Here is a 22,747-nt window from a genome sequence, read left to right as displayed (position 1 = left end):
ATTGGCTGAAGAGATGTAAGACCTGTTTATATTTTACGTTACTGAAACGTATGATATGTTTGTGCCGATTAAATTCGAAAAAACAAAGCAAAACTTACCTTTGTTCAACTTTATCTTAAGAAAAATGATTGGGAGGAAAAGAGAACTTAGATATAAAAGTTGTGCATCTAATTGGTTAGATAAGAATTTAATTGAAAGATACCAAAAAAATATTTAAAGATTTTGAAAAAAGAAATAACATTTTCTAGAAAAGTACTCGAAGAGCAACTACACTCAGCCGCAAAATTAACGCACCACTTATAAGTTCCGATTTATTTTGAAAAATTTTATGCATTTCCCAATCTATCAATTTCAAAGATGATAATAATGTTTGTTGTTATGACTATGTAGGTTTTAGTCCGTTTTCCTTATTTCGTTTTGAAATTATAGCAGCTTTTCATAGGTAACAGGTTTTTTGTTGTAATTAAATCTCATTTCTAAAAAAAAAGTGTTTAATGGTTTGTAATGGTTTTTAATTGTTTTGACAGTTGAAAAGATAACTGTCATTTGAGCAACACATCTATTCGCAATGTAGTGTGCTTAGCGAAATTTAAATCGTGATGAATGTGTTGCAATTGTTGATTTGTCTAATGAAGGATTAACAAATCGCCAACTTGATAGAAGATTTGGGGCATCTCATACAAAAATCGGTAGGGTTCTACAAAGGTTTGTTGACACAAATGATTACGCTAGGCAACTTGGCCAAGGCAGACCACAAGCTACCAATGCCGTGGAGGACCAATTTTAATACTTCGAACACTGAGCAAGCGGTTCACTACTGCACGAAGTCTCCAAATATAACTTGCTGAGGTTCATGGAACTGCTGTAAGTCAAGATACCATAAGAAGAAGACTCAGTGCTTTAAATTTACGACCTCGGGCAGGAGCTACTGGTCCCAGATTGTCTGTAGGCCACTGAAGAAACAGACTGGCTTTTGCGAGGAGGCATATGAATTGGGAAATACATGATTGAGGACAGGTCTTATTTACAGATGAGTCCACCTAACAGCTCATACGAGCTGCGACAAAATCTTATTTGCGTGTGGGAAGATATCTCTCAAAGAACGTTTAAGATCTCTAATTGAAAGTATGTCACGGTGCTGTCGGGCTGTAATAACATCAAGAGATAGTAGCACTAGTTATTGAAAAAGCAAAAATGTTTAAAATGAAGCTGTATTCGTGTGCATAACAATATCAATTTAACTCTATTTCTTAAACGAACAATATTTTTGGTGTTAATTTTTTTTTTTTTTTTTCACCATCCTCAAAGTCGGTTTTATTATTATCATCGAAATAATTCTGTTTATGTGTTCTATTCCTAATATGTTTTTCAAAATGTATGATAATATTGACGACAATTAAAATAAATCGAAATGTATAAGTGGTGCGTTAATTTTACGGTTAAAGGTAGATGATAGAGTAAAATATAATCCTAAATTGGTATACGATATGTTAATAGTAAATAAATATATCGATAAAACGATAAGTTTTATCGATAAAACAGAACGTTTAATAAAAAGAGATGAACATTTTTACTCCTAGGTACAATTTCTATTTGGCAAACTGGAACAATCTTCCTAGCGACATAGTTAATTCAGTTAATCTAAATGAATTCAAAGAAAAAATTGACGTATGGCTAGAGAAAAATAGGCTGTTAAGGTGCGGATGCACAATCGCTGGCTTAGCCAGTTACAGCTTTTACCACTATTATCATGAAAGTAAAAACTGCATTGGTATTAAGTTAAAGATGTCAACTTGCAAAATAAACAGGTAAATAATTGAAATTATTCTAATTCATCAAAAGACGTACTTTATTCATCTAAAGACGTACTTTATTCATCAAAAGACGTACTTTATTCATCTAAAGACGTACTTTATTCATCTAAAGACGTACTTTATTCATCAAAAGACGTACTTTATTCTTAAACTTTTGTTCATGGATTAAATGCACTAGAAAATGAATCTTAAAACAAATGCTAAGAAAACAAATCATCATCAATAAAATGATTTAATTATTACATATAAAACTTATTACACTTTATTTATGCAAGAAACTTAAGCTTTGATTTAGCCGCACTCTTTATCTCTGTATGCAATTTTTTTTTATTGCCAACTACTGCTGTATACCTCACGATGGACGGAACGGTTTTTAAAGTGCTTACATTACGAATTATACCGGTACCTGTAAAAAGTTTGTAAAACATGCTTTGACTGGTTTCTATGATGAAGGCAAGATACTTCTTTTTAGATTTTTCTGATGGTAAAGCGAATATCATTGAACTGTCAAAAATTTTGCATCACAACTGTCAAACGTGCTGAACACATAGTATTCATATAGTAATTACACATGATAGTTTTGGAAAAGCAATTGCGTAAAAGTGTGAGCGGATCGACTACAAGTGTACATTTGTAAAGGTGTGCATGTAAAGTGTATTCTAAGTAAGCTGATTCCAATAGGAAAGATGAACAAGGTGTCATTCGTAATTAACAACTTAAAATTCAACAATTATTATTCAAAACACTAACTAGAGAAAAAGAAAAGACGCTAACGTTGAAGCAAAGAATTCAATTTAAAAAGCCAAAAGTTATGTAAAAGAAAAAAAAAGGGTGGGATTTACGAAGGGTGAAGTTAAGAGTCAGATATGAGGTTACAAAAAGTTAGAAGTGGGGTAAACGAGTCACAGTCATTGGGGACATACGGGCCGGCATACCGGGTTGGGAGATATATAGTCAGATACGTTGAGATAAAGGACTGTTAAAGAAAGAGAGGAATGAGTCGGAAAAAAGTTTTTTTAAAAGTTAAGAATTTGTTATTGACAATAACGATATCTAAAAGATATAATATATCTAGATATATATCTTTTAGATATCGATATATATCTTTTAGATAAAGATATTTAGTCTAGATATATAGTTTTTTTAAAAGTTAAGAATTTGTTATTGGCAATTAAAGTTATCAAAGTACCAAACCACGCTATTTGAGTACTCAAAAGCGTGGTTTGGTACTTTGATAACCTTTTACATAAGCCGATAGGTCGGGCCAGAGGAGATAACATTGTGAGTAATGATCAGCTATGAAAGGAATAAAAGTTTATTTGGATACATTTTAAATATAGACATATTGATTGATTGCGAGGTCACCTGGAGAGATAAAACCTTTTGAAATTCTGCGGTCGAAAAATGTGAGCAAATTTGATTTAGATTTTGCTATCAGACGATATTTTACACTAGCATGAGTTCTTTTAACATCGATTGATATTCCGAAGGGAACTTTCCTTGAACATTTCGAGCTATGGCAGCAAATACAATTTAGTTTTCGCTGATTATGTTTGCAATGGAACTGTTCTTATAAGGACAAGTGCTGGCCTTTTCTGTCAACGTTCGAATTTTCGAGCGGTTTACCTAGTTGAAACTGCATCGGCGTTTAACGTTATGCTTGTCCATTATTTCAGTTATCCGACCTCTAACTACCCTTAATTCTCTGTACTCCTAGTTTGGTAATAGTATTTCAATGAACTCTTCTCGCTATAAAATGGTCAAAGTTGAAATGTTTGCTTTAGCAACAAATTTTTAAACTCTTTGGTGTTGATTTAAGCCCAGTTCTGAAATAAAAAACCTGGGTTTAAAGTTAAAATCCCCTTTTTTAATCCTTTATACTTAAGTCTGCTTTCGGCTTAAAGTTTTAGTTTACACGCAGGTATGTACGGTACTCTGGAGCTCACTACCAATTAGAAAATGTATTGTCTTTTATTTTGAATGTAAATGCTTTCGTGTGATTAAAAATAACGTCAAATTTAAAAATAAAAAAAAAAAAAAATGTAAGAATGTATTTAAAAAAAAAATTTACACAGAAAACAAAGAATTATTAATATATTTACATATAATGAGTAAAAATTCCACACACAAAAGAACCGAACTGTGACTATAAACATTTGCATTAAGACAGTCAAAACAAAAAAAAAAAAAAAAAACTTTATACTTCATAAAAAAACACATCGAACAAAACAGAATAAAGAAATATAGAAAGCTGTACAAAATGTTCCATTTATAAACATTCCTCTCCTTAAAAAAAGCTGAGTTTTTTTCTCAGCACTTCTCCCACGAACACGTTTGGCATAAATTACCACAATAAATTAAAAAAGGACACTTTTACTTGACGTTATTCAAAAAATATGAACAACAAAAGCCAGTTCGTGCCGAGGCCTTTAACTCATAGAGAGAAAAAGTTTGAGCTTTTGTCGAGGCAAAATATTTTTACTAACATCGAGACAAAAAAGTTCCACAACCATGACAGAAAGTTTTTTGTTTTTAAAGACACGCGAAAAATATAAATGAGTATTATTTCTCTCCGTGCCATTTTTAAAATAAAACTCCAACGTGGTTCAATTATATCTAACGAATGCGATTAGCGTCTCTATTGATTTAGAATTATCAGGATCATTGACTAAAGAGGTTTAACATAGTTACCAGGGAAGGTTCCGAACATACCTGTGCGCTCTGATGTACCAACAAACCAACCGTCGTCACATTTCTCAAGCACGTAAACAATGTCACCAACATCTAAGTCGACTTCATCGTCATTTGTGTGTTTATAAGAAAAAATACAACGATGCCTAAAAACATAAAATTAAAAAATAATAGAGTTTAACGAATTGTATTTTTTAAAAACTTCTATTTAAAATAAATGTCAACAAGATGCGCATTAAGAATTAGGGTGTGACATTATTTGTGAATTTAATAAATAAACATAAATCAATTCGTTAAACATTTTTTTAAAAAATTCAAAATTAGATTCCCAGTGCGTTGCACGAACCACTTTTTAAACCAGAAAAATTGTGATTTTGAGGACATTCCTATTAACCACTTACGCTTCTCCGGTCCCTATCAAACTGTCTATATCACTGCCAAGGCTACCATTTATATGTGAAAATGAATTCGTATAACCATTGGTATATGGTATGCTTTCTTCAAGTCTTTCATTTTTTATTGACACTGTTCCCTCAGTCACTTGGGTTTTTGCAACAGGTACCCCAGATGCTGGACTCTTAGTTTGCGAAGATTTAGGGTCATTAAAGATTCTTTCGAAACTATAGCAAAAAAGTGCGGAATAAGAGCACACAACTGCAATACATTTTGTTTGAGTGCAAAAAAAAAAAAAAAATCGAGAGAAATTCTTACTCAATTTCGACTTTGGCTGGTTGAATAGGTTTTTCTTCCGCTGGATTTTTCGGTTTAACTGAGAGAAGTAAATTAATTTAAATATTTATTTTTTTTTACTAAAAGACTTTTAAACTTTTAAACATTTTAGCAGCAGTTTTTTTGAAAAAATATAAGAAATTTTCAACATTACACTACTAACTATATAAAGAAAATAGGAAATAAAGTATAAATTATATAAAATAAATATAAAAATATAAACAAAATAGAGTGGGGAAAAATAAACACAGACCTGTTGCTGGCACTGTTGGAAGTTTTATAACCTTAAAGATAAAATATAATTATAGAAAGAGTTTTTTGCAGAATGATTACAAGTAATCTCAGTAACAACAGGTGTTCCTTACTTCAACATAGTTAACTGGGAAGATTCCAACTTTATCATCAAGCTTTCCTTCAAACCAGTTTTCATCAATCTGACGAATTATTGTCACTAAATCACCCTAAATGTTTAAATTTAACATAAAAAGTTTAATATAAAAAATTGTATGTAAGAAATTTAATGTAAATAATGCTCTCCTCTTTAACAACTACCACATTTGATAGTAAAAGCAGTTGAAAAACTTAGTATCCTCAGTACTATACATTTTTTTAATCTTGTTGTTGCAAAAATGATTTTCTATTGTAAAGATCTCACTAATTGAAAAAGGACATTAATAAAATTACCTTTTTAAAAGGAAGTTCGCTTTCTGACTCAGGTCTGAAAGTATATTTTGCTTTACACAATCCTTCTTCAGTCAGGTTGCTGATACCATCATCATTAAAACTATCAACAGCTGATTCAACATTGCTTACTGTTGTTACTGGAATAAAAGATTCCTCATTGACTACTTTTTTTGTTGAAGGCTGTTTTTGTACCTCTTTTGCTGAAGGAGAAACTGTGGAGAAGTCTTTTGCATCTTTTGCTGGAGAAACTTTTGAGAAATCCTTTACTTCTTTTTTATTTGTGTTATCAGTTGTTATATACTAAAAAAAATTAACTTAATATAGATGTGGAAGACATAATGAATTTTCAATTGTAATACAAAAAAATATCAAGTGTAAATTAATCCTAATGGGAGTCCTTACATACCTCAATATAAGAATTAGGAAATATCCCAACATGACCATTTATCTCTCCTTCCAACCAATTTTCATCAATTGAACGCAACAAATGAATGGTATCACCTTTTTTGAATTCAAGCTCTCTAATCAAGAAAAAAAATTTCCTTATTTTTAGAAGTCATTTTGGAAAAGAAATAAAAAAAACAGATCAACTTTATAGCTAATGAAACACTATAAAAATAGTTTATTATACCCTGGTCCCTGTGGATTGAATGAGTATTTAGCATGCCCAAACTGAGAAGGCAATTTTGATCGACTTTCTTCAGCTAGACGCTTTTGTTCTTCTGCTAAACGTTTTTGCTCTTCTGCTAAACGTTTTTGCTCTTCTGCAAGACGTTTTTGATCTTCTGCAAGACGTTTTTTTTCTTCTGCTTCCTTTCTTTCATACTCCAATCTTTTGCGTTCTTCTTCAAGGCGTTGTATTTCTATATCCCGCCCTTTTTGTTTTTTTTCTTCAGCTTCAATTCGTAACTTATCTAGTTCTTTTTGTTTACGAAGTCTCTCCTCTTCTTGAAGACGCTCTTTTTCACGCTGCTCTCGTATTTGTTCTCGTTCTTGTTCTAACTCCTTGTTTTTAAGCTCTTGTTTACGCAGTTCAAGGAAATCTGGAGGATTGTTATATTCAATATTAACACTGGAAGGTTTGGGTAGCTCATCTTTCTTAAGAAGGTCCTCCAAATAGTTCACTTCCTGGATAGGAAAATTTAAAACAATCTCAGATATTTTAAAGACATTTAAGAATAAAAAATTTACTTAACAAAACAACCAAATATTTAAAAAAGCAAATTAACAAGAAAATATCAAGATTTACGGCACCTGTCTAGTAGTTACTTTTTTTGAATTGTCAATGGTCATAACTAAAAGAAATTAGAAAAAATTCCATAATAACAGCAAAGAAGATAGCTTTGACTCAATAAGTAAAAATGCATACCTGTTGCAGAAGATGTAAGACCGGTTTCAGGAATTTGACCACCCTTTTGCAATTGTCGATACCACTCAGAATTAATAGATTTTCTGTTCTCACTATTTTGTGTACTGGTTGTTGAAGGTTTCTCTGCAAAAAATTAAGAAGTCAACAACAACAACAAGAGAAAACAAAAATAAAATGAATAATTTTTTATGAAATTTTAAATCCATCTAAGACCAAGAAAGACCTAAAATATATATATATATATATATATATATATATATATATATATATATATATATATATATATATATATATATATATATATATATATATATATATATATATATATATATATATATATATATATATATATAAAGTACATTTTTATATATCAAAAGAAAACATCCAACTCAAAAATTAAAAACTAATAAATTATCACACAAAAAAAATTTTTAAATTTCAAGTTTTGAAAAATGACAGCAACTGCTAAGAAAGATGACCTGAATGATTTTATTAGAGTTATGAATACAATTTTTGTATTCATAACCTTAGTCAGGAGAGAAGCTGCAGGAGTTAAAATATGACCCCAACTGAAATATGTAAACATATTTAACATAGTTGGATATAGCAAAATCTTATTAACAATCATTTTATCCTGTACATCACAACATGCATTTCTTTAAGTGTAGTTTTGTCCTTTGTAATCTTAAAATTTATAAAACTTGAAGTTTAAATTTATAAGTTTAAATATTTAAATATTTTTTTGAAGTTTAAATTTTAAGAGTATTAACTTTTAGTTTTCATGCTTAAAATTTTTTTAAAAAATAAAACAAATACTGAAATAATTTTAAGAACAATTTTAGAAACCAATTTTTTAAAAAATACTTTAACAACAAATTCTCTTATTATATTTTTTAAAACACCCTTTAACAGTATATTTTATAGAACAAATAAAACTTCATAAATACTCATGGTTATGTTTCCTTTAAACTTAACAGAATATCTCTATAATCATCATTAACAGTAGTGTATAATCACTATAGACTTACGAATTCTCATTTGTACTGTTGTAGATCCACCAGTTTTAGTTGGATCCATAAAGTTAAAGTTTGCTGCATGAATGTTCGGCAGAGACTTGCGGTGCTGGTTATTTGCTACTGATCTATAAAAAAAAAAGTATACCCTTATCCTCATATTTATATCAAATCAGTGAACAATAAAAATAACAAACAATATGAACAAATAAACATGCTAGCTATCAATAGGAATTTCAACTGATACAATTATTAAGCAATTGAAAAAAATGAGTTGATTTTACCTTCCACCACCCAACCTTCTAGGTACATCTGCTGTACTAATTGTTGATGACCGATTAAAATCTTCTGGAGAACTACTTCGGGGACTACGACCATCTAAAGAAGTTGCACCATCATACTGACGAAAAACACCGCGCTTGGCATCTGATGTTAGCAACTTATACAAATGTGATTCACCTTAATATTACAAATGAAAAATTATAAAAAAAGTAAGTAAATAAAAATTTTATCAAGCAAATATCTAAAGACATGATTTTTCAAGCAAAAGTTTTTACAAATAGAATCACCTTCAATACTGCTGTTTATTTCTTTGTACATTTGCTTGTACCAGTCTGGTGCTTTGTTTGGTGGACCCTAAGGTGAACAAGTTATTTTGATGACTGAAAAAATAATAGACATAATAGAGTTTTTTAGGAGTAGTTAGCAATTTAAATGCTACATCATTAAAACAAACTTTATCCTAAATAAAAGTAAAACATCATTAGTATTTGTAAAAATGATCATCAAAAACTCATTAAAAGCATATTTTTGTCAAAAAAAGTAATTCTTATCAAGTCTCTTGTCAAAATTTTGCAGTAAACAAATTTTTAACTACATAGTTAAGGAATTTATTGCTAAATTATTAGTAAATTTAATAATCTAAAAACAAATTAATTAATAATTAGCTACAAAAGATAATAAAGACACCAAGTAAAGATTTATAGAAAAATAAACTAAAATATTAAAAGAATTAAAAATGTTATAAATAAAAAATAATATCACAAATAATAAATAGTATTATAAATACAACCAAATGAAATATAAACCAAAATAAAACCAAAATAAAAAAAGGCACAAGAACAATTAAATCTAACAAAGAAGAAGAAAATAATTTAAAGAGAACTACCTTCTGTGATAAACTTCCAGAAGATCGATTCAATTTATCATTATTATTTACATCTCTTGAATAATTCTTTGGAAGGGTTTTACTTCGTGCTCTTTCCACAGGACCCAAATCTAAGAAATAATAGTAAAACCCATGAAAAGAATTATTAGTAATCTAATTGTCTTTAATTACCAAAAACCTTTAAACTTTTTAATTCTTTGTAATCTCAATTTAAATAAAGCACATGGCATTCTCAGAACAACATATATGCAACAGAAAATTATATGGTTAAGTTACATATTGTAAACGATAAATTCATTTACAAGAGTGTAAAAACATTCCCATATATATTTTAAGTTGTACCAATCATAAACTGAAAGACTGAGAAACACTAAGATCATGTTTAATTTCATAAATGGTTTCTACTTCTATATACACGTTATATATATATATATATATATATATATATATATATATATATATATATATATATATATATATATATATATATATATTATATATATATATATATAATGTGCCTGTAAAACTTTCAATTTTTCTGTTTTCTTTTTAACAATATAGCTCAAAAATGAGTTAGCTATAATAATTGTTATTATAAAAGATACTACTTTTAATAACAGCTATTTTTTAAGATTTCTCTAAAAAGTTGACTAACAACAGACTTATTAAAAGCGTAGACCTTTCAAAAAAGCTCCACATTATTTTAAAAAATGTAAACAAAATGTAAATTACCAGAATGTTATTATATAAACAAAATTTAAACAACATTTAAATTACCAGAATATTATGGAAAACAAATTGTGAACCTTATACACCCCCCCTGCCTAGAAATAAATCAGGGAACCATAATCAGTATTTGCATAAAAAACTCATGCGTATTTTATGCATATTACCAGGCATGTTTTTCATAATTTCTGCTTTTCTTTTATTTATCTCCAAAAGGCGTATAACAGGAAGTCTTTTATTAGTAATTAAATCACTGATATCAATGAGGGATTCCCCTGTAGTTGGGGATAAAGGAGATGACATTGACACTGAATAATAGTTTGGTGACAGCGGCTCTCCATTCAAAGAGGATGCATACCTAAACAAATACTAAAATATATAGAATTATTAATTTGAAAAAAAAGCAATAAGAAAATCCAATATACACAATTAAGATACTTCATACCAGTATTCAAGAATGACTGATTAATATATGGGCCATAAATAAAAACATCCATGAAACTATACAGGTTGATGTTCATTTTTATGTCTTACATATTAAACTCTAACAAATTAAAATTTATAAGTGATTTAATGTAACTTTTATGGTCAACGGCTTTTAAAGCCATCTTCATTTTACTTTTCATCTGCTAGGTATTTACTTTGTGATTCTTTCTCACCTCAGTTCTGTTTGTTTAAGACAGTATCAAGCATCCATAGAAGTGCATTTCTCAGAAAACAGGAAAGATTTATCATTAGAATTCTAATGCTAATTCCTCCAGAAATAATTTTAGAACTTCATTGATTCATCCTCTTCTCATAATAGAAGTTTAGAAAGGTAAAAAATGATTAATTACTGTAAGCTTCTTTAGTGACTGTACAAAAAATTATTTTATTGTTGGTGATCAACTATAATAAATGATTTGTGGTGAACTATTTGGTGTTTTATAAAGGTTTTACATGACTTTTACTCTCACTTTGCCTCAAAATGTCACTTTATTTCAAAACATCATTTTAAACTCTATCAAAGTCTTAATGTAGATTTAAGCAACAGTTGCATTTGTAGAGAGCAAAAAAAATTCAAGAACAGAATAAAATACCTCACCTCTTTTTTCTTGTAAATGTTTCATCTAGAGAAAACCACCTTTCATCATCTGATGAATAATCCATTCTTTTGATTTCAAACTACTTGCATTATTAAACTCAATAGAGTTATCAAATTTATTCAAATTTTATTCAAATTTAATTCCAATTTAAATCCAATTTAAATCAAATATATTCAAATTCAAAATGAAATTAACAAAATAAAATTTAAAAACAATTTTTGTGAAACTAAAAAAAATCATCAAGTATGAGAAAAAATTATCATGAACAGCAACATGAAATTCACTTTAAAAAATTATTAAAGTATTTAGGTTTTATTGTATTTAAGGTAACCAAAGACGAAGAAACAGAAATAGCAATAAACAGTATTGGTCAATTATTCATGATGTCTACATTAACCACAAATGTGAGTGATTAGTAGTACCATCATTAATAAATAAATTACTACCAATTTTATAGTTTAAAATAAGAAGGAACACTAAGTAGAAACATCTAGTTTTCTGAAAGATTTTCTAACAGAAAAAAATATTAAAAAAAAACACACACACATACATAAACACATTTGAGAAAATAAATTGCTCTTTCAAACAAAAATTTACAGCAAAAGTGCTGCTTTACACAATTCTGCTTTAGTTAAAAAATTGCTAGAGATAAAAAAACAATAGGCCATGTCTCTAATCCATAATTCAAATTGGATCATCTTTGGATTAAAGTTAAAAAACTGCAAGTTCTTTTGCAAAAAACTAATTAAATAGAACGTTTTCACTCAGCATAAAACAAACCTTAAAGAATTCAAAAAAATATTTAAACATCCTTCAAAAAATATGCTGTATTTAAACTATTTTTATAACAGTTATTTGCAAACTACTTTAAAGGCAGAGTATGCAAAGGATTAAGTTGTCTTTTAAATGTGAAATTCTTTTTTTAAAAAAAAGACTACAAACCAAATCACATAATTTGATAACAAAGACATTTACATAAAAGGTTATTGTACATATTTTTTTTTTTTCTAAAGATTTCTAATTAAAATATCAACAGTGTAGTGTAGAATATAAACAGACAAAAGTTTAGCCAAGTATTGTGAATATTTTCTATATTAAGATAAATTCAGTTTCTGAATTTGAAACAGGCAACAATTTTCATATCTTATTTAGCATAATTTTAATAAGAAAAAAAATTTTAATTCAGATACTTGCTTTTCCTGTTTTACCTGCTAGACAAGATTTATTGTAAAAAAAATTTTGGCACCTAATTTACATCCACACTTTATACTTAGAAATTATTTGCGTTTCATTCTTTACAAACCATTTCTTTTGTTTGAAATTTTTTTTGTTAACTCAGCTGTGAAGAAAGGTAAACAGTTGTGCAGTTTTGTGTTATTTTCCAAAACATTTCTAAAAGTTCTCAAAACTGCAATTTTAAGAACTTTTGTAAACATATAAACTTTTAAATATGAACATACCATAAAGAATACTAAAATTTTTCTTTTTTGTTTTTTTTTAAATAAATTAAAATTAACTGCCTTACCACCGAAATCTGTCTGATCAGATGAACCATAAGAGCTTTTCCTATTGAGATTTGTGGGACCTAGAAATTGGTGACAAAAAACATTTCTATATAAAAATAAAACTTTAGAATTTAGAACATCAAATATTTACCCAATATGCAAAAGCACTTTTTTTAAAAAAACATTTCAATTATTATTTTAACAAGCACATGTTTTCTGTATTTTAAAAAAAGAAAACAAAAAGAAATTATATTTAACATGTATTTAATTTAGATGTATTAAAAACTTGAAGTTTCTTGTAACATTTACTAAAACTAAGTAATATAACAGGCAAAAACCTTTTGTTTGTTTATTTAATCCTCCATCAAGTAAATTTTCTTGACTTCCTAAAAACCGTTTCATGTAGCTTTGACCTTGTGGTATAGACTCTTCAAAGACAGAGTTTTGTGGAACAACGGTTTCTTCAAAAGATTCTATCTTTCGTGGTGACCGATTCATAAATTTAGGAGATGAGGGTGCTGATGAGGTGGGTGTTTTAGGGCCAATTTTGAGTGAGATGCGAGTAGAGGTTTCCTCAGGAGCAATCCCAACTGATTGTATGACATTTGCATCATCATCTGAACTGTAAAAAAATTATAAACTTAAAGATGTTTTTCATTTATATTTTACCCTTTTTTTCAAAATTTCTTTGACAATTTTAGAAAAATATAACTTATGATTTTTTAAAGTTGTTGAAGGAAGTAAAAAAAGGGTAAAGTAAATATAAATGAAAGAAAATATACTCAAAAGTAATTAAAAAGCATAAATGTAGAGACTTTTTTCAAAGCATACCGAGAAAGAACTAATGAAAGAGAATATCTAGCTTTCTTTACAGCATTTAATGACTCAGTGTGGTATAAATTTTCAGTGCTTGTTCCATTAATTTCTTTTACATGATCCCCAACACGAACACCACCAATTTCTGCTTTCCCACCAGGAGTAACCTATAGATTTACTGAAAGTAATTACTCTCAAGTTTTATTAAAGTTAAGTGTTTAACTATTACTATTTTAATTCACTATTATTATTATTATTTTTTTTTATTTTTTTTTTTATTTTTTATTATTATTATTATTATTATTATTATTAATATTATTATTATTATTTTTATTATTATTATTATTATTATTATTATTATTATTATTATTATTATTATTATTATTATTATTATTATTATTATTATTATTATTATTATTATTATTATTATTATTGTTATACATCATTAATTATATATATATATATATATATATATATATATATATATATATATATATATATATATATATATATATATATATATATATATATATATATATATATATATACAAACTTCATTTAACAAACTCAAACTAAAATAATAAAAATATTGAAACACTTTCAATTCAAAAACTTTAAAGCATTCTCTTTTTATTGAATTAATATTTAGCCATAAAGAATAAACCAATACTTTATCATTTTTCTATATTACAATGTTATACATATATAATATTAACATATTCTTAATCACAAACAAATTATATCCAAATAATCAGCATGAAAACTATTAGGCAAACAAAAGATAAAAAATCTTTTTTTCTCTGTTTGAATCTCGTTGTTACATAATATTCAAAGTGATTAACACTCCAGCAATCGCAAATATATATTATTATTGTTAGGATAATATTGAAAATGATTAACACTCCAATAATGGCAAATACATGTTAACAAACCACAGTGCTTTTGATAAGACACTTTATAGATACTTGATTAGAGGTCTAATAACTAAGTGGTTGCTTAAAACATGTAATTTTTTTTAAAAAAAAAAAAAAGAAAAAAAGTTCAAAAAATGTTTTTTGTAACATAAAAAGTATTGAGAATAATTTTTAGTGCATACAAAATGTATTTCATTTCCAACTATTAGAGAAATCCAAGTTCTTTAAATTTTTTTCATTCCAACATGTTTTATAATTTTATGAAACTATTTATTATGTCTTAAAATCCAATGTTTAGCAGCTGATAACTTTAAAAAAGTATTAAAATTATAAAATTTTGGCCCAAAAAAAAAATCAAAATTTACTTATCAAATGTTAGCAAACAAAATTTAAAATATTCTTTTTTAATATTCTTTTTTGTAACATTAAAATAAAAAAATGCCATTAACTGCTCCTCAAAAAAAAAACAAAGTTAGAACAAAATTACATTGTTCTAACTTCTAACTGTAAAAACTACAAAATAAGAAACAGATGCAATGTAGAGTATAGCACAGTAATAATACATAAAGTTTTTAGGATAATAAACAAAAAACAATTTTCATCACAAAAAATGACAAGATGAATTTAACTGTCTAATCAAGCTTTATACATACATGCATACATACATGCATACATACACATACATACATACATACATGCATGCATGCATGCATGCATGCATAGGTGTATATATATATATATATATATATATATATATATATATATATATATATATATATATATATATATATATATATATATATATATATATATATATAAAATATATATACTCATGTACCACTATAATTTAAGAACATTAGTTTTTGGAAATTACTACGTAATACTTTTAAATAAGGAAACTCAAACGCTGTGAAACTTACTTTTGCGATCTTAAGTGGTAAACGGAATTCTTTACCACCTTGTAATCGAAATCCCCATGGCGAGCCCCCTTCTAAATACACTTCAAACTCCACCATTTTTGTTGTCGCCAACTTTTTTTTAAAAAATATGAGCGCTAATCTCGAGTGTAAAAATGTTGAGGAGATTAATTACCAATACAGCAAAAGTAAATTTTATCTCTGTTATAAATGATGCGTCAGAAGCTAATATAAAATGTTATAGGGACCCAAATGTGCTCAATAAAATACTTATCGGAAACAATTTGAAATAGCTTGATATTAAAACTATTACTGATAACTGATTCTATCCAATCAGATACGCTGTAATTAATTTTTAAAAAAATCACAGTTATAATGGAGTTGAAATAAATCTCTTGCGGATGAAAACGATATCGAGAGTCGGTTCACAAAACAAATAGATTCGTCGAGCAGATTTTACTAAAAAACAGAGCGAAACACAGACGATTTTACTGATGAAAGATGCGAGAATTAAAAAAAAAAACAAACAACCGATAAACAGCAGTAAGTCAACGAAAAAGTATTTCGCATTTAATCAACGATCAATATTTATACTGTTGTTTTGAAAGCAGACCTCGTTGTTTTGAAAGCAGACCTATCATCCACTCAAATAAAGTAATTGACACCGTTAAAAGCTCTTAAACTTTTGTACCTCTGAAAACCTCATTCCACAACTTTTTTAAGAGCATTTTTTTTAAAGTCGAACCTCTTTCATAACAGTTTTGGATGCTGGCAGATTGTTATTGGCCTTTGATGAAAACTGAAGCGATCAACGTATTTGAATCAAATTCATGGAAGTATCGTCTATGCAGAAAGACTAGCTTTCAATTATGTGAACTTATCGTAAGAATGCTGTTTTTAAAACCGCATTCTAAAAGCAACTTTTGATGCGACGCAACCTTTAGATACTTTTTCCTATGTAACTGAAATACTAAACTGCAACTGAAGGTTTAATGCTATCTAGTTAATTGTCTAACTGAACTAATGCCAGGTCTTAAACGTTTTCAAAGTCTTGGAGAAGTTACTTTCAATGATAACAGCCAAGTTTTTGTGGCAGTAAAACAGTTCTTTTTGTTGGCGACTGATAAACAACAGGCTTTCATACTGGTTCGTAGGGTAATTCATTTAAAATAGACGTCAAGTTACCCACCCAAAGTTTTTGTTGAAACAAAAATTACCAATGCTTGTAATGTGTGTCCTTTTCCAAGTTTTGTATTAGAGACAACATTAGAACAAATTATTTCTCAACTTTAAACCATCGAAACAAATGTAAGTTTAAAGTTGAAAAAAAAAAAAAAAAAAAAATCTTTTAATGAGAATAAGAAAACAAACTTCATATTTGCGTTTAAACTCCAATGAATCGCAAAAAAGAACTATATGATTTGCAGAACAATCATAAAACGTACTTTAATTGTAAAAAATAAATAAGTTGTAAAAATCACCGCAAGTTCCTTAAATCGTCTGAAAATCGAATTTCTTAAATCAGCTGTGGAACAGGGAAACAAATGAATTCTCAAGATACATCATTAGCTTCGTAATGAATTGCTCTCATTTCCTACAAAAAGTGGCCGTTTTAAGCAGTCTTAAGATGAGGCATTCTAGATCCATACCCAGAGTACCTCACCTTAAGACTTCTGCGTTGGAGGTTTACACTGGTCAAGGTTGTCTTTCTCAAAGAACATTTCTGTTTACCTTTAAAGTGACCGAGGTTTTATTCGATGAAATGCTACAAAGAGAATTTTGATTATTAATTTTTCTTTTTTTTTTCTTTTTTTTTTTTTTTTTTTTCTTTACGTTTTTTACTGACGATAAATAATTTATGAATATAAATAATTGCATAAATACACAGATATTTTATGCTTTTAATTGTCTCTACCGCAAAAACTCGCTTTCGTATTAAATGTTAACTGCACATGATAAAAAAAAGTTAAACGAAATTTTACGCCGTTTGAACCACTTGAGAAAAGATTTAAATTCAGTTGTCAATATTTTGTGACTAACATTAATGCTCAGTATCCTGGTAATATGAACGCGTTTTGAAATTCGTAAAACAAGTTAAATAATCCTGACAAAAAAACTGGAATAAAAAAGATAAAGCGTCTCATCAACACAAAACATTCTCATAGAAAATGAAAAAGTGGCGCAAACAAAGTTTGACGAATTTTTTTTTTTTTTTTTAAGAAAAAAAAAAAAAAAGTTTACTAACACTAAGTAGCGATTCGAAATAAACGCGTTTTTACACAACTACACACACACACACACACAGCACACACACACAAAATAAAGTAAAATTTTCCTAACCTGCGCATTTTCTCTTTCAAGTTTATAGGAGCCCAATCGAATGGATCTCAACATTTTAAAAGTCTTATCCTAACGTTTACTTAAAATTTATCATTCGTTTGTTTGCTTTGCTAAACGAATTATAACAACAACAGTTAAAGTAAGGAAGGCTCTGCACATGTTTTGTATTTACATTATACAAGCATACATATATATATATATATATATATATATATATATATATATATATATATATATATATATATATATAATTGTATAACAAAATAGTATTTATAATATATACTTACACATTTACACAAATATACTGATGTAAAAATATCATTTAACCTTTTCTATTTTTAAATATTTTGTTACAGCTACCAAAAATACAAAAAGGTTTTTTATTTTTATCTTCGACGTTTTTTTCCCCCAGATTGAAAATGCATAATACGAGCAATTTAAACAATTTGAAACATTCAGCCGCCATTTTTTTTAATTCATTCATTTTTTAAAAAAAATGTTTTTCTTGTTGATAATTAAAATGAACTCTTTTTTTTTTTTGTAAATAATTAACTTCCGGATATAAAATTTGGTTAAAAAGATGCAATAAATGAAAAAACAAGGATTGTTATTTTCTTTGAAAAAAAAAAAAATTATGCACTTGGCTCGGCGAAGAATAACAAAGTGTTTTTCTTAGAGAAATTTTTACACTCATTTGAGATCTTATATATTCCAAACTCCTGATTTAAAATTTAAAAAAAAAATATTAAGGTTCTTAGCGAGCTTTCGTGAGTGAAGCAAGAAACATTGAATACATTAATAATATAAATACGTTTAGCAGAGTTAGAATCAATTTAAAGGCAGTAAGGTCAGTTAAATACTTCAAATATGAATTATTCGTGGAATCTCTACTGACGTTTAAATCCCTTTGCTTACGCACAAATATCTGGGGGCATTTTATAATCAACCAATTACGTCATTTGAAGATCAAAAAATACGTCATTCTTTCTTAAGATATAATACAAAATGGCAGTTTCAAAAGCAACTAATCGCTGGCAGCAAGCTATTTTAAATGCTGTTAAATACAAAGTGTTTAAATGAATAAAGTTGTAATTCAGCTATTCAAAGAATTAGGTTTAAGGTGACTCACTAAATATAGATAAATCCATTTTTAAAACATAGCATCAACAATAATTGTTCGCAAAATTTTATTTGAAAAGACGTTCTCTGCAGACAACAATTATTGCTATCTGCAGAGAACGTCTTTTCAAATAAAATTTTGCGAAAATAAAGATTAACAACATTAAACACGAAATTCAAAGTAATAAAATAAATAAAACATCAACGTAACGATCAGCAACTGCAGTAAACATTAGCAAATAATAATAGAAGCAATCTTTCTTTTTTTTAATTTAAATTTGAAAAAAATCCTAAAAACTAAAAATCGGCAGCAACAAAACTAACAATAATAACAATAGCAACAACGACAACAACAAACAATCAATAATCACAACATCAAAGTTAAAACGTAGCAGAGCGAGAGAAGATTTTGCAAAAAGAAACGTGGCGAGTGATTATCAAACGTGGTATCTTTTGCACAACCGCTGGACTATTTTACAAATCCATTCAATAAGCAAGGAAAGTAAAATTTAAAAAAAAAAAAAAAAATACTTCTCTTCAACATAACGCAAAAAAAACTTTAAACGACGTAAACGCTAAAAAAGCACAACAAAAGTGTTAAGCTAATAAAGTTTTGGTAATTGAAACTTGTGGTGACAACCAATATATCAAGGTATAATCTGTAATCCTCTCCTTATAAAGTTGATTGTTCGTTTTTAGTTGCAGTCGATGGACAACTTTATCCGGGTTTTTCCGCTTTAAATTACAATCGCAGATAAACTTGTTTGTAGAACTTTTTATTCTAAAAACAGATTCGAATTTTAAAATAAATTAGATAAAAAAAAGATTTAGAGGATAAGAATGATAAATTGACATATATTACTATCATGCATAAAAAGATTCGCGTTTATATGAAAGTCAGCTTTTTTTTATTTTAAAAACCAAATATATTTATACTATTTTAAACACGACTTTAAGCTTTCCAAAAATAATTTAATTATTTTAAAAATATAGATTTAATTATAATCAATTATTAAAGATCAATCTCATTATCTTAATAGTTAAGATCTAAATTAAGTTAAATTTTTAATTAAATGATATTGCAGAAGAATAAAATGTGATAATGCATAATATAGAAATCGTTTCTCCCACCCTTAAATAGTCAACGCTACACAGTGAAAAAATTTGTATTAAGTTGTACATAATACGAAAATCAGTTACACTGTATTGCTCCTAAATTTTCAATCACTTGTTTTATATGCGCCGAGAAAAAGAACCGATCACCGTAAATTTTTTTTTAATAAGTTATATCTAACAGCTCATGTAATTGATTCATCGTTTGTTTTTAAAATGTTTGGCAAAAAGAGACAAACTGTTTTGCATGCAGTTGTGCGTGAAACCAATTAAAACAAATAACCAAATACCTCAAATGTAAATCAATATATATACATTAAATACCTGAAATATATACCATTAAATCAAACTTATAAGTAAAAAACCAAATAAATAAATTCATAGAGTATCGAATTAAAATTTATAGGTGTATCCACTTTTTGTTTGATATATTGTAAACTATAAAGTGAAAAATAAGTCCGATTGAAGTTAATTTCAGCATTTCCTCAACGTCCGTATAATTTTGACATTTTTTAGATGCTCGTGTAGTTTCAGTACTGCAAGCAGTACGCCACTAATAGGTAACTGCATTCAACAAAAATTTTGGTTTAAAATGGTCTTTTTAGATTAAATGGACCGAAAGAATATCTAACAAGCAACAAATAAGATTTACCTCAGAGCATAAATGATAATAACTTGGCTATAGATACTTAGAATGTGACGTACTGCTGACTAAGATAATTTTATTACGACCGGTTGTTTGAAACAATTTATTTTTATATAACTTCGGCAATCGAGTTTTCCGTCAGTGTTTTCCGTTGTGAAATTCTCACGTCAAATATTAGTACGATTTCATATTCAGAATTTTAACTGCGTATTGCTCTAAAACAATATACAGCATTGAGATGTATTACATGTCGTGGCGGGATAAAATGAAAAAATGGACGTAAAATTTCACAAATCCCAGACACCTGTCAAGAAGAAATATATATTTGACTAGTTATTTAAATATTTTCAATTCAATTTCATTAAGTATGAAAATACCCAACTTGTGTTTGATGCAAAAAAGGTATTTAGCTAACTATTCGTATAGTCACACTATTAGCTTCAGATCAATTTAATGACGAATTGATAAGAGATGAATTTTAGTTGCCAATTGTTTGCGTTCAAAATCATTTTTATGTATATATCTTCAAAATTAGCACGGACAAAAGAAATCTGAAGTACGAAACGTCATCATAAAATTGTATTAAGGAAATAAAAGATTATCAACACAAAATGTTTTGAAAGCAAATTTTAGGCGTGGCCGAATTGCGCATAAAAACAAATGGTTATCGTGACTGCAGAAAAAACTTTATGGCAGTAAAATCAAAAAAGTTAAGCAATAGAATTGTGCTAAAAGTCATTTAAATAAATAACATTTGTTTTGAAATCAATTTTACCAAAATCAATTTGGTAAAATGAAAGCTAATACGCTTGAGTCTAAAAAAATGTTGCGTCAACAATTAAACACAGAGAGGGTTGCTTTTGATGTAGCAAAACAAGCTTCCGTTGATGGGAATGTGACTTATGAGTTCTCCTTGTACAAACTCTACCATCAACTGTTTAGCAAATGGACATCGAATTTCATTTTCCAGCATGACAATATCCTAAAAAATCTGCTTATGAAATGATTGTCAAAAAAGGATCAACGAAAAATCTGGAATGGTCGCCTTAATCTCTAAATCTTAATCCAACTGAACACCTGTATCTATTGGATCGAAAAAGACAAAAACTAAACAACCTAAATGACCTTAAGTCTGTCATCAAATGAGAGAGATATATATCCCAACTGAAGGTAATATATTCATTGATGCTCGTGCTTTAAATACTTTGGCACTACATTACTTGCCGATCATTCAGATTTCTTTTTTTTTTTCAGAGTAAAAATTGTATATTTACTTAAAGATAAAAATTAAGTTTTATGATGCATGATCAATGATGCCTTCATTGAATTCAATTTAAAGTTTCTTGTTATTTTAAGATCATTTTAAGTTCCATTTAAGGTCGTTCGAACATTTTTATGATCGTTCGAACATTTTTTCAGATTTAAAATTATTTAGAAAATCCTTCCATAATAAACTGAGCATCAATAAAGAATCTAAAACAATAAACCGAATGTTGGATTGATCAAACTAAAATAGCTATAGACTTTGAGTTGATAGCAAATGTAAAAGGTGCTTTGAAATTTGTTGAACTTCATAAATAAACTGTTCCCATGAGAACACTGAACACATAATTTGTAAGTTTGATCTTTCATTATCAGATTGATCGTAAATGATTAAGAATCAAACGAGAATTCGATACTAATGAAAAGTAGAGCTTAAGAAAAATGGTTCCGGTAGAAAGGTTTTAATAATAAGCCACCCCTGCTTGTCGTTGAAATTGAGGAGGTAATTTAGATACATTAGAATCTCAGATGATTGACACTTAGTTACATAAAAAATATAAACATTTTTTTGATGACTAATAAGTAGTAACCAAAATTATTTTTCTCGGCTGACGGTATTTTATTGCCCGAACAAATTTTATCACAAGGGTTTAAATATATTCACGAGACAAAGTAATACGTCGAATCGGACAACTTTTAAAGCCCAAAGTTTTGAGGATCAGCTCTTTCAAATAAATAATAGAACACCAGTTAACCGCACATAAATAATGAATCAAACACGAATTTAGAGGAATAATTTATCATTGGAATTCAAACACGTGATTTTTAAAATACT

General features: G+C 27.8%; 1 protein-coding gene across 4 annotated transcripts; it reads right to left on the bottom strand.

The window, feature by feature from the left end:
* Positions 1-3,840: 3,840 nt before the first annotated feature.
* LOC145189036 (uncharacterized) lies at positions 3,841-18,171 on the bottom strand. Of its 4 annotated transcripts, XM_090086866.1 has the most exons (19): positions 18,059-18,171; positions 17,772-17,881; positions 13,616-13,767; positions 13,123-13,406; positions 12,805-12,864; positions 9,469-9,578; positions 8,870-8,936; positions 8,585-8,759; positions 8,316-8,428; positions 7,288-7,410; positions 7,173-7,213; positions 6,550-7,046; positions 6,325-6,439; positions 5,919-6,218; positions 5,600-5,695; positions 5,488-5,518; positions 5,217-5,274; positions 4,907-5,125; positions 3,841-4,651 (listed from the first exon to the last, which is right to left on the bottom strand). In XM_090086866.1, the coding sequence occupies exons 2-19, from the start codon at positions 17,823-17,825 to the stop codon at positions 4,483-4,485; spliced, it is 2,664 nt and encodes an 887-aa protein (XP_089942992.1). In that variant the 5' UTR covers positions 17,826-17,881; positions 18,059-18,171; the 3' UTR covers positions 3,841-4,482. The 4 variants fall into 4 exon arrangements, with proteins under 4 accessions (XP_089942992.1, XP_079921720.2, XP_079921722.2 ...); XM_080065594.2 differs by lacking the exons at positions 17,772-17,881; positions 18,059-18,171 and adding an exon at positions 15,435-16,985; XM_080065596.2 differs by lacking the exons at positions 12,805-12,864; positions 13,123-13,406; positions 13,616-13,767; positions 17,772-17,881; positions 18,059-18,171 and adding exons at positions 10,362-10,552; positions 11,279-12,745.
* Positions 18,172-22,747: the final 4,576 nt, after the last annotated feature.

This window comes from Hydra viridissima, unplaced genomic scaffold (genome assembly GCF_058129835.1).
Source record: "Hydra viridissima isolate aposymbiotic clone 2 unplaced genomic scaffold, HvirCarnegie_v1 scaffold_5, whole genome shotgun sequence".
NCBI classification, from domain to species: Eukaryota; Metazoa; Cnidaria; class Hydrozoa; order Anthoathecata; family Hydridae; genus Hydra; species Hydra viridissima.
Note: the sequence above shows the minus strand (reverse complement) of the source record. Positions and strands in the feature narration are given on the sequence as shown.

What these genes read in the sequence shown, in the direction of transcription:
- LOC145189036 (XM_080065594.2), bottom strand. Translation starts at nt 15,530, where the DNA reads ATGGTGGAGTTTGAAGTGTATTTAGAAGGGGGCTCGCCATGGGGATTT. An exon ending in TCTTACATCTTCTGCAACAG is followed by an intron (nt 7,214 to 7,287) that starts GTATGCATTTTT and finishes AATTTCTTTTAG; the next exon opens with TTATGACCATTGACAATTCA. An exon ending in TCCCAGTTAACTATGTTGAA is followed by an intron (nt 5,519 to 5,599) that starts GTAAGGAACACC and finishes TTTATCTTTAAG; the next exon opens with GTTATAAAACTTCCAACAGT.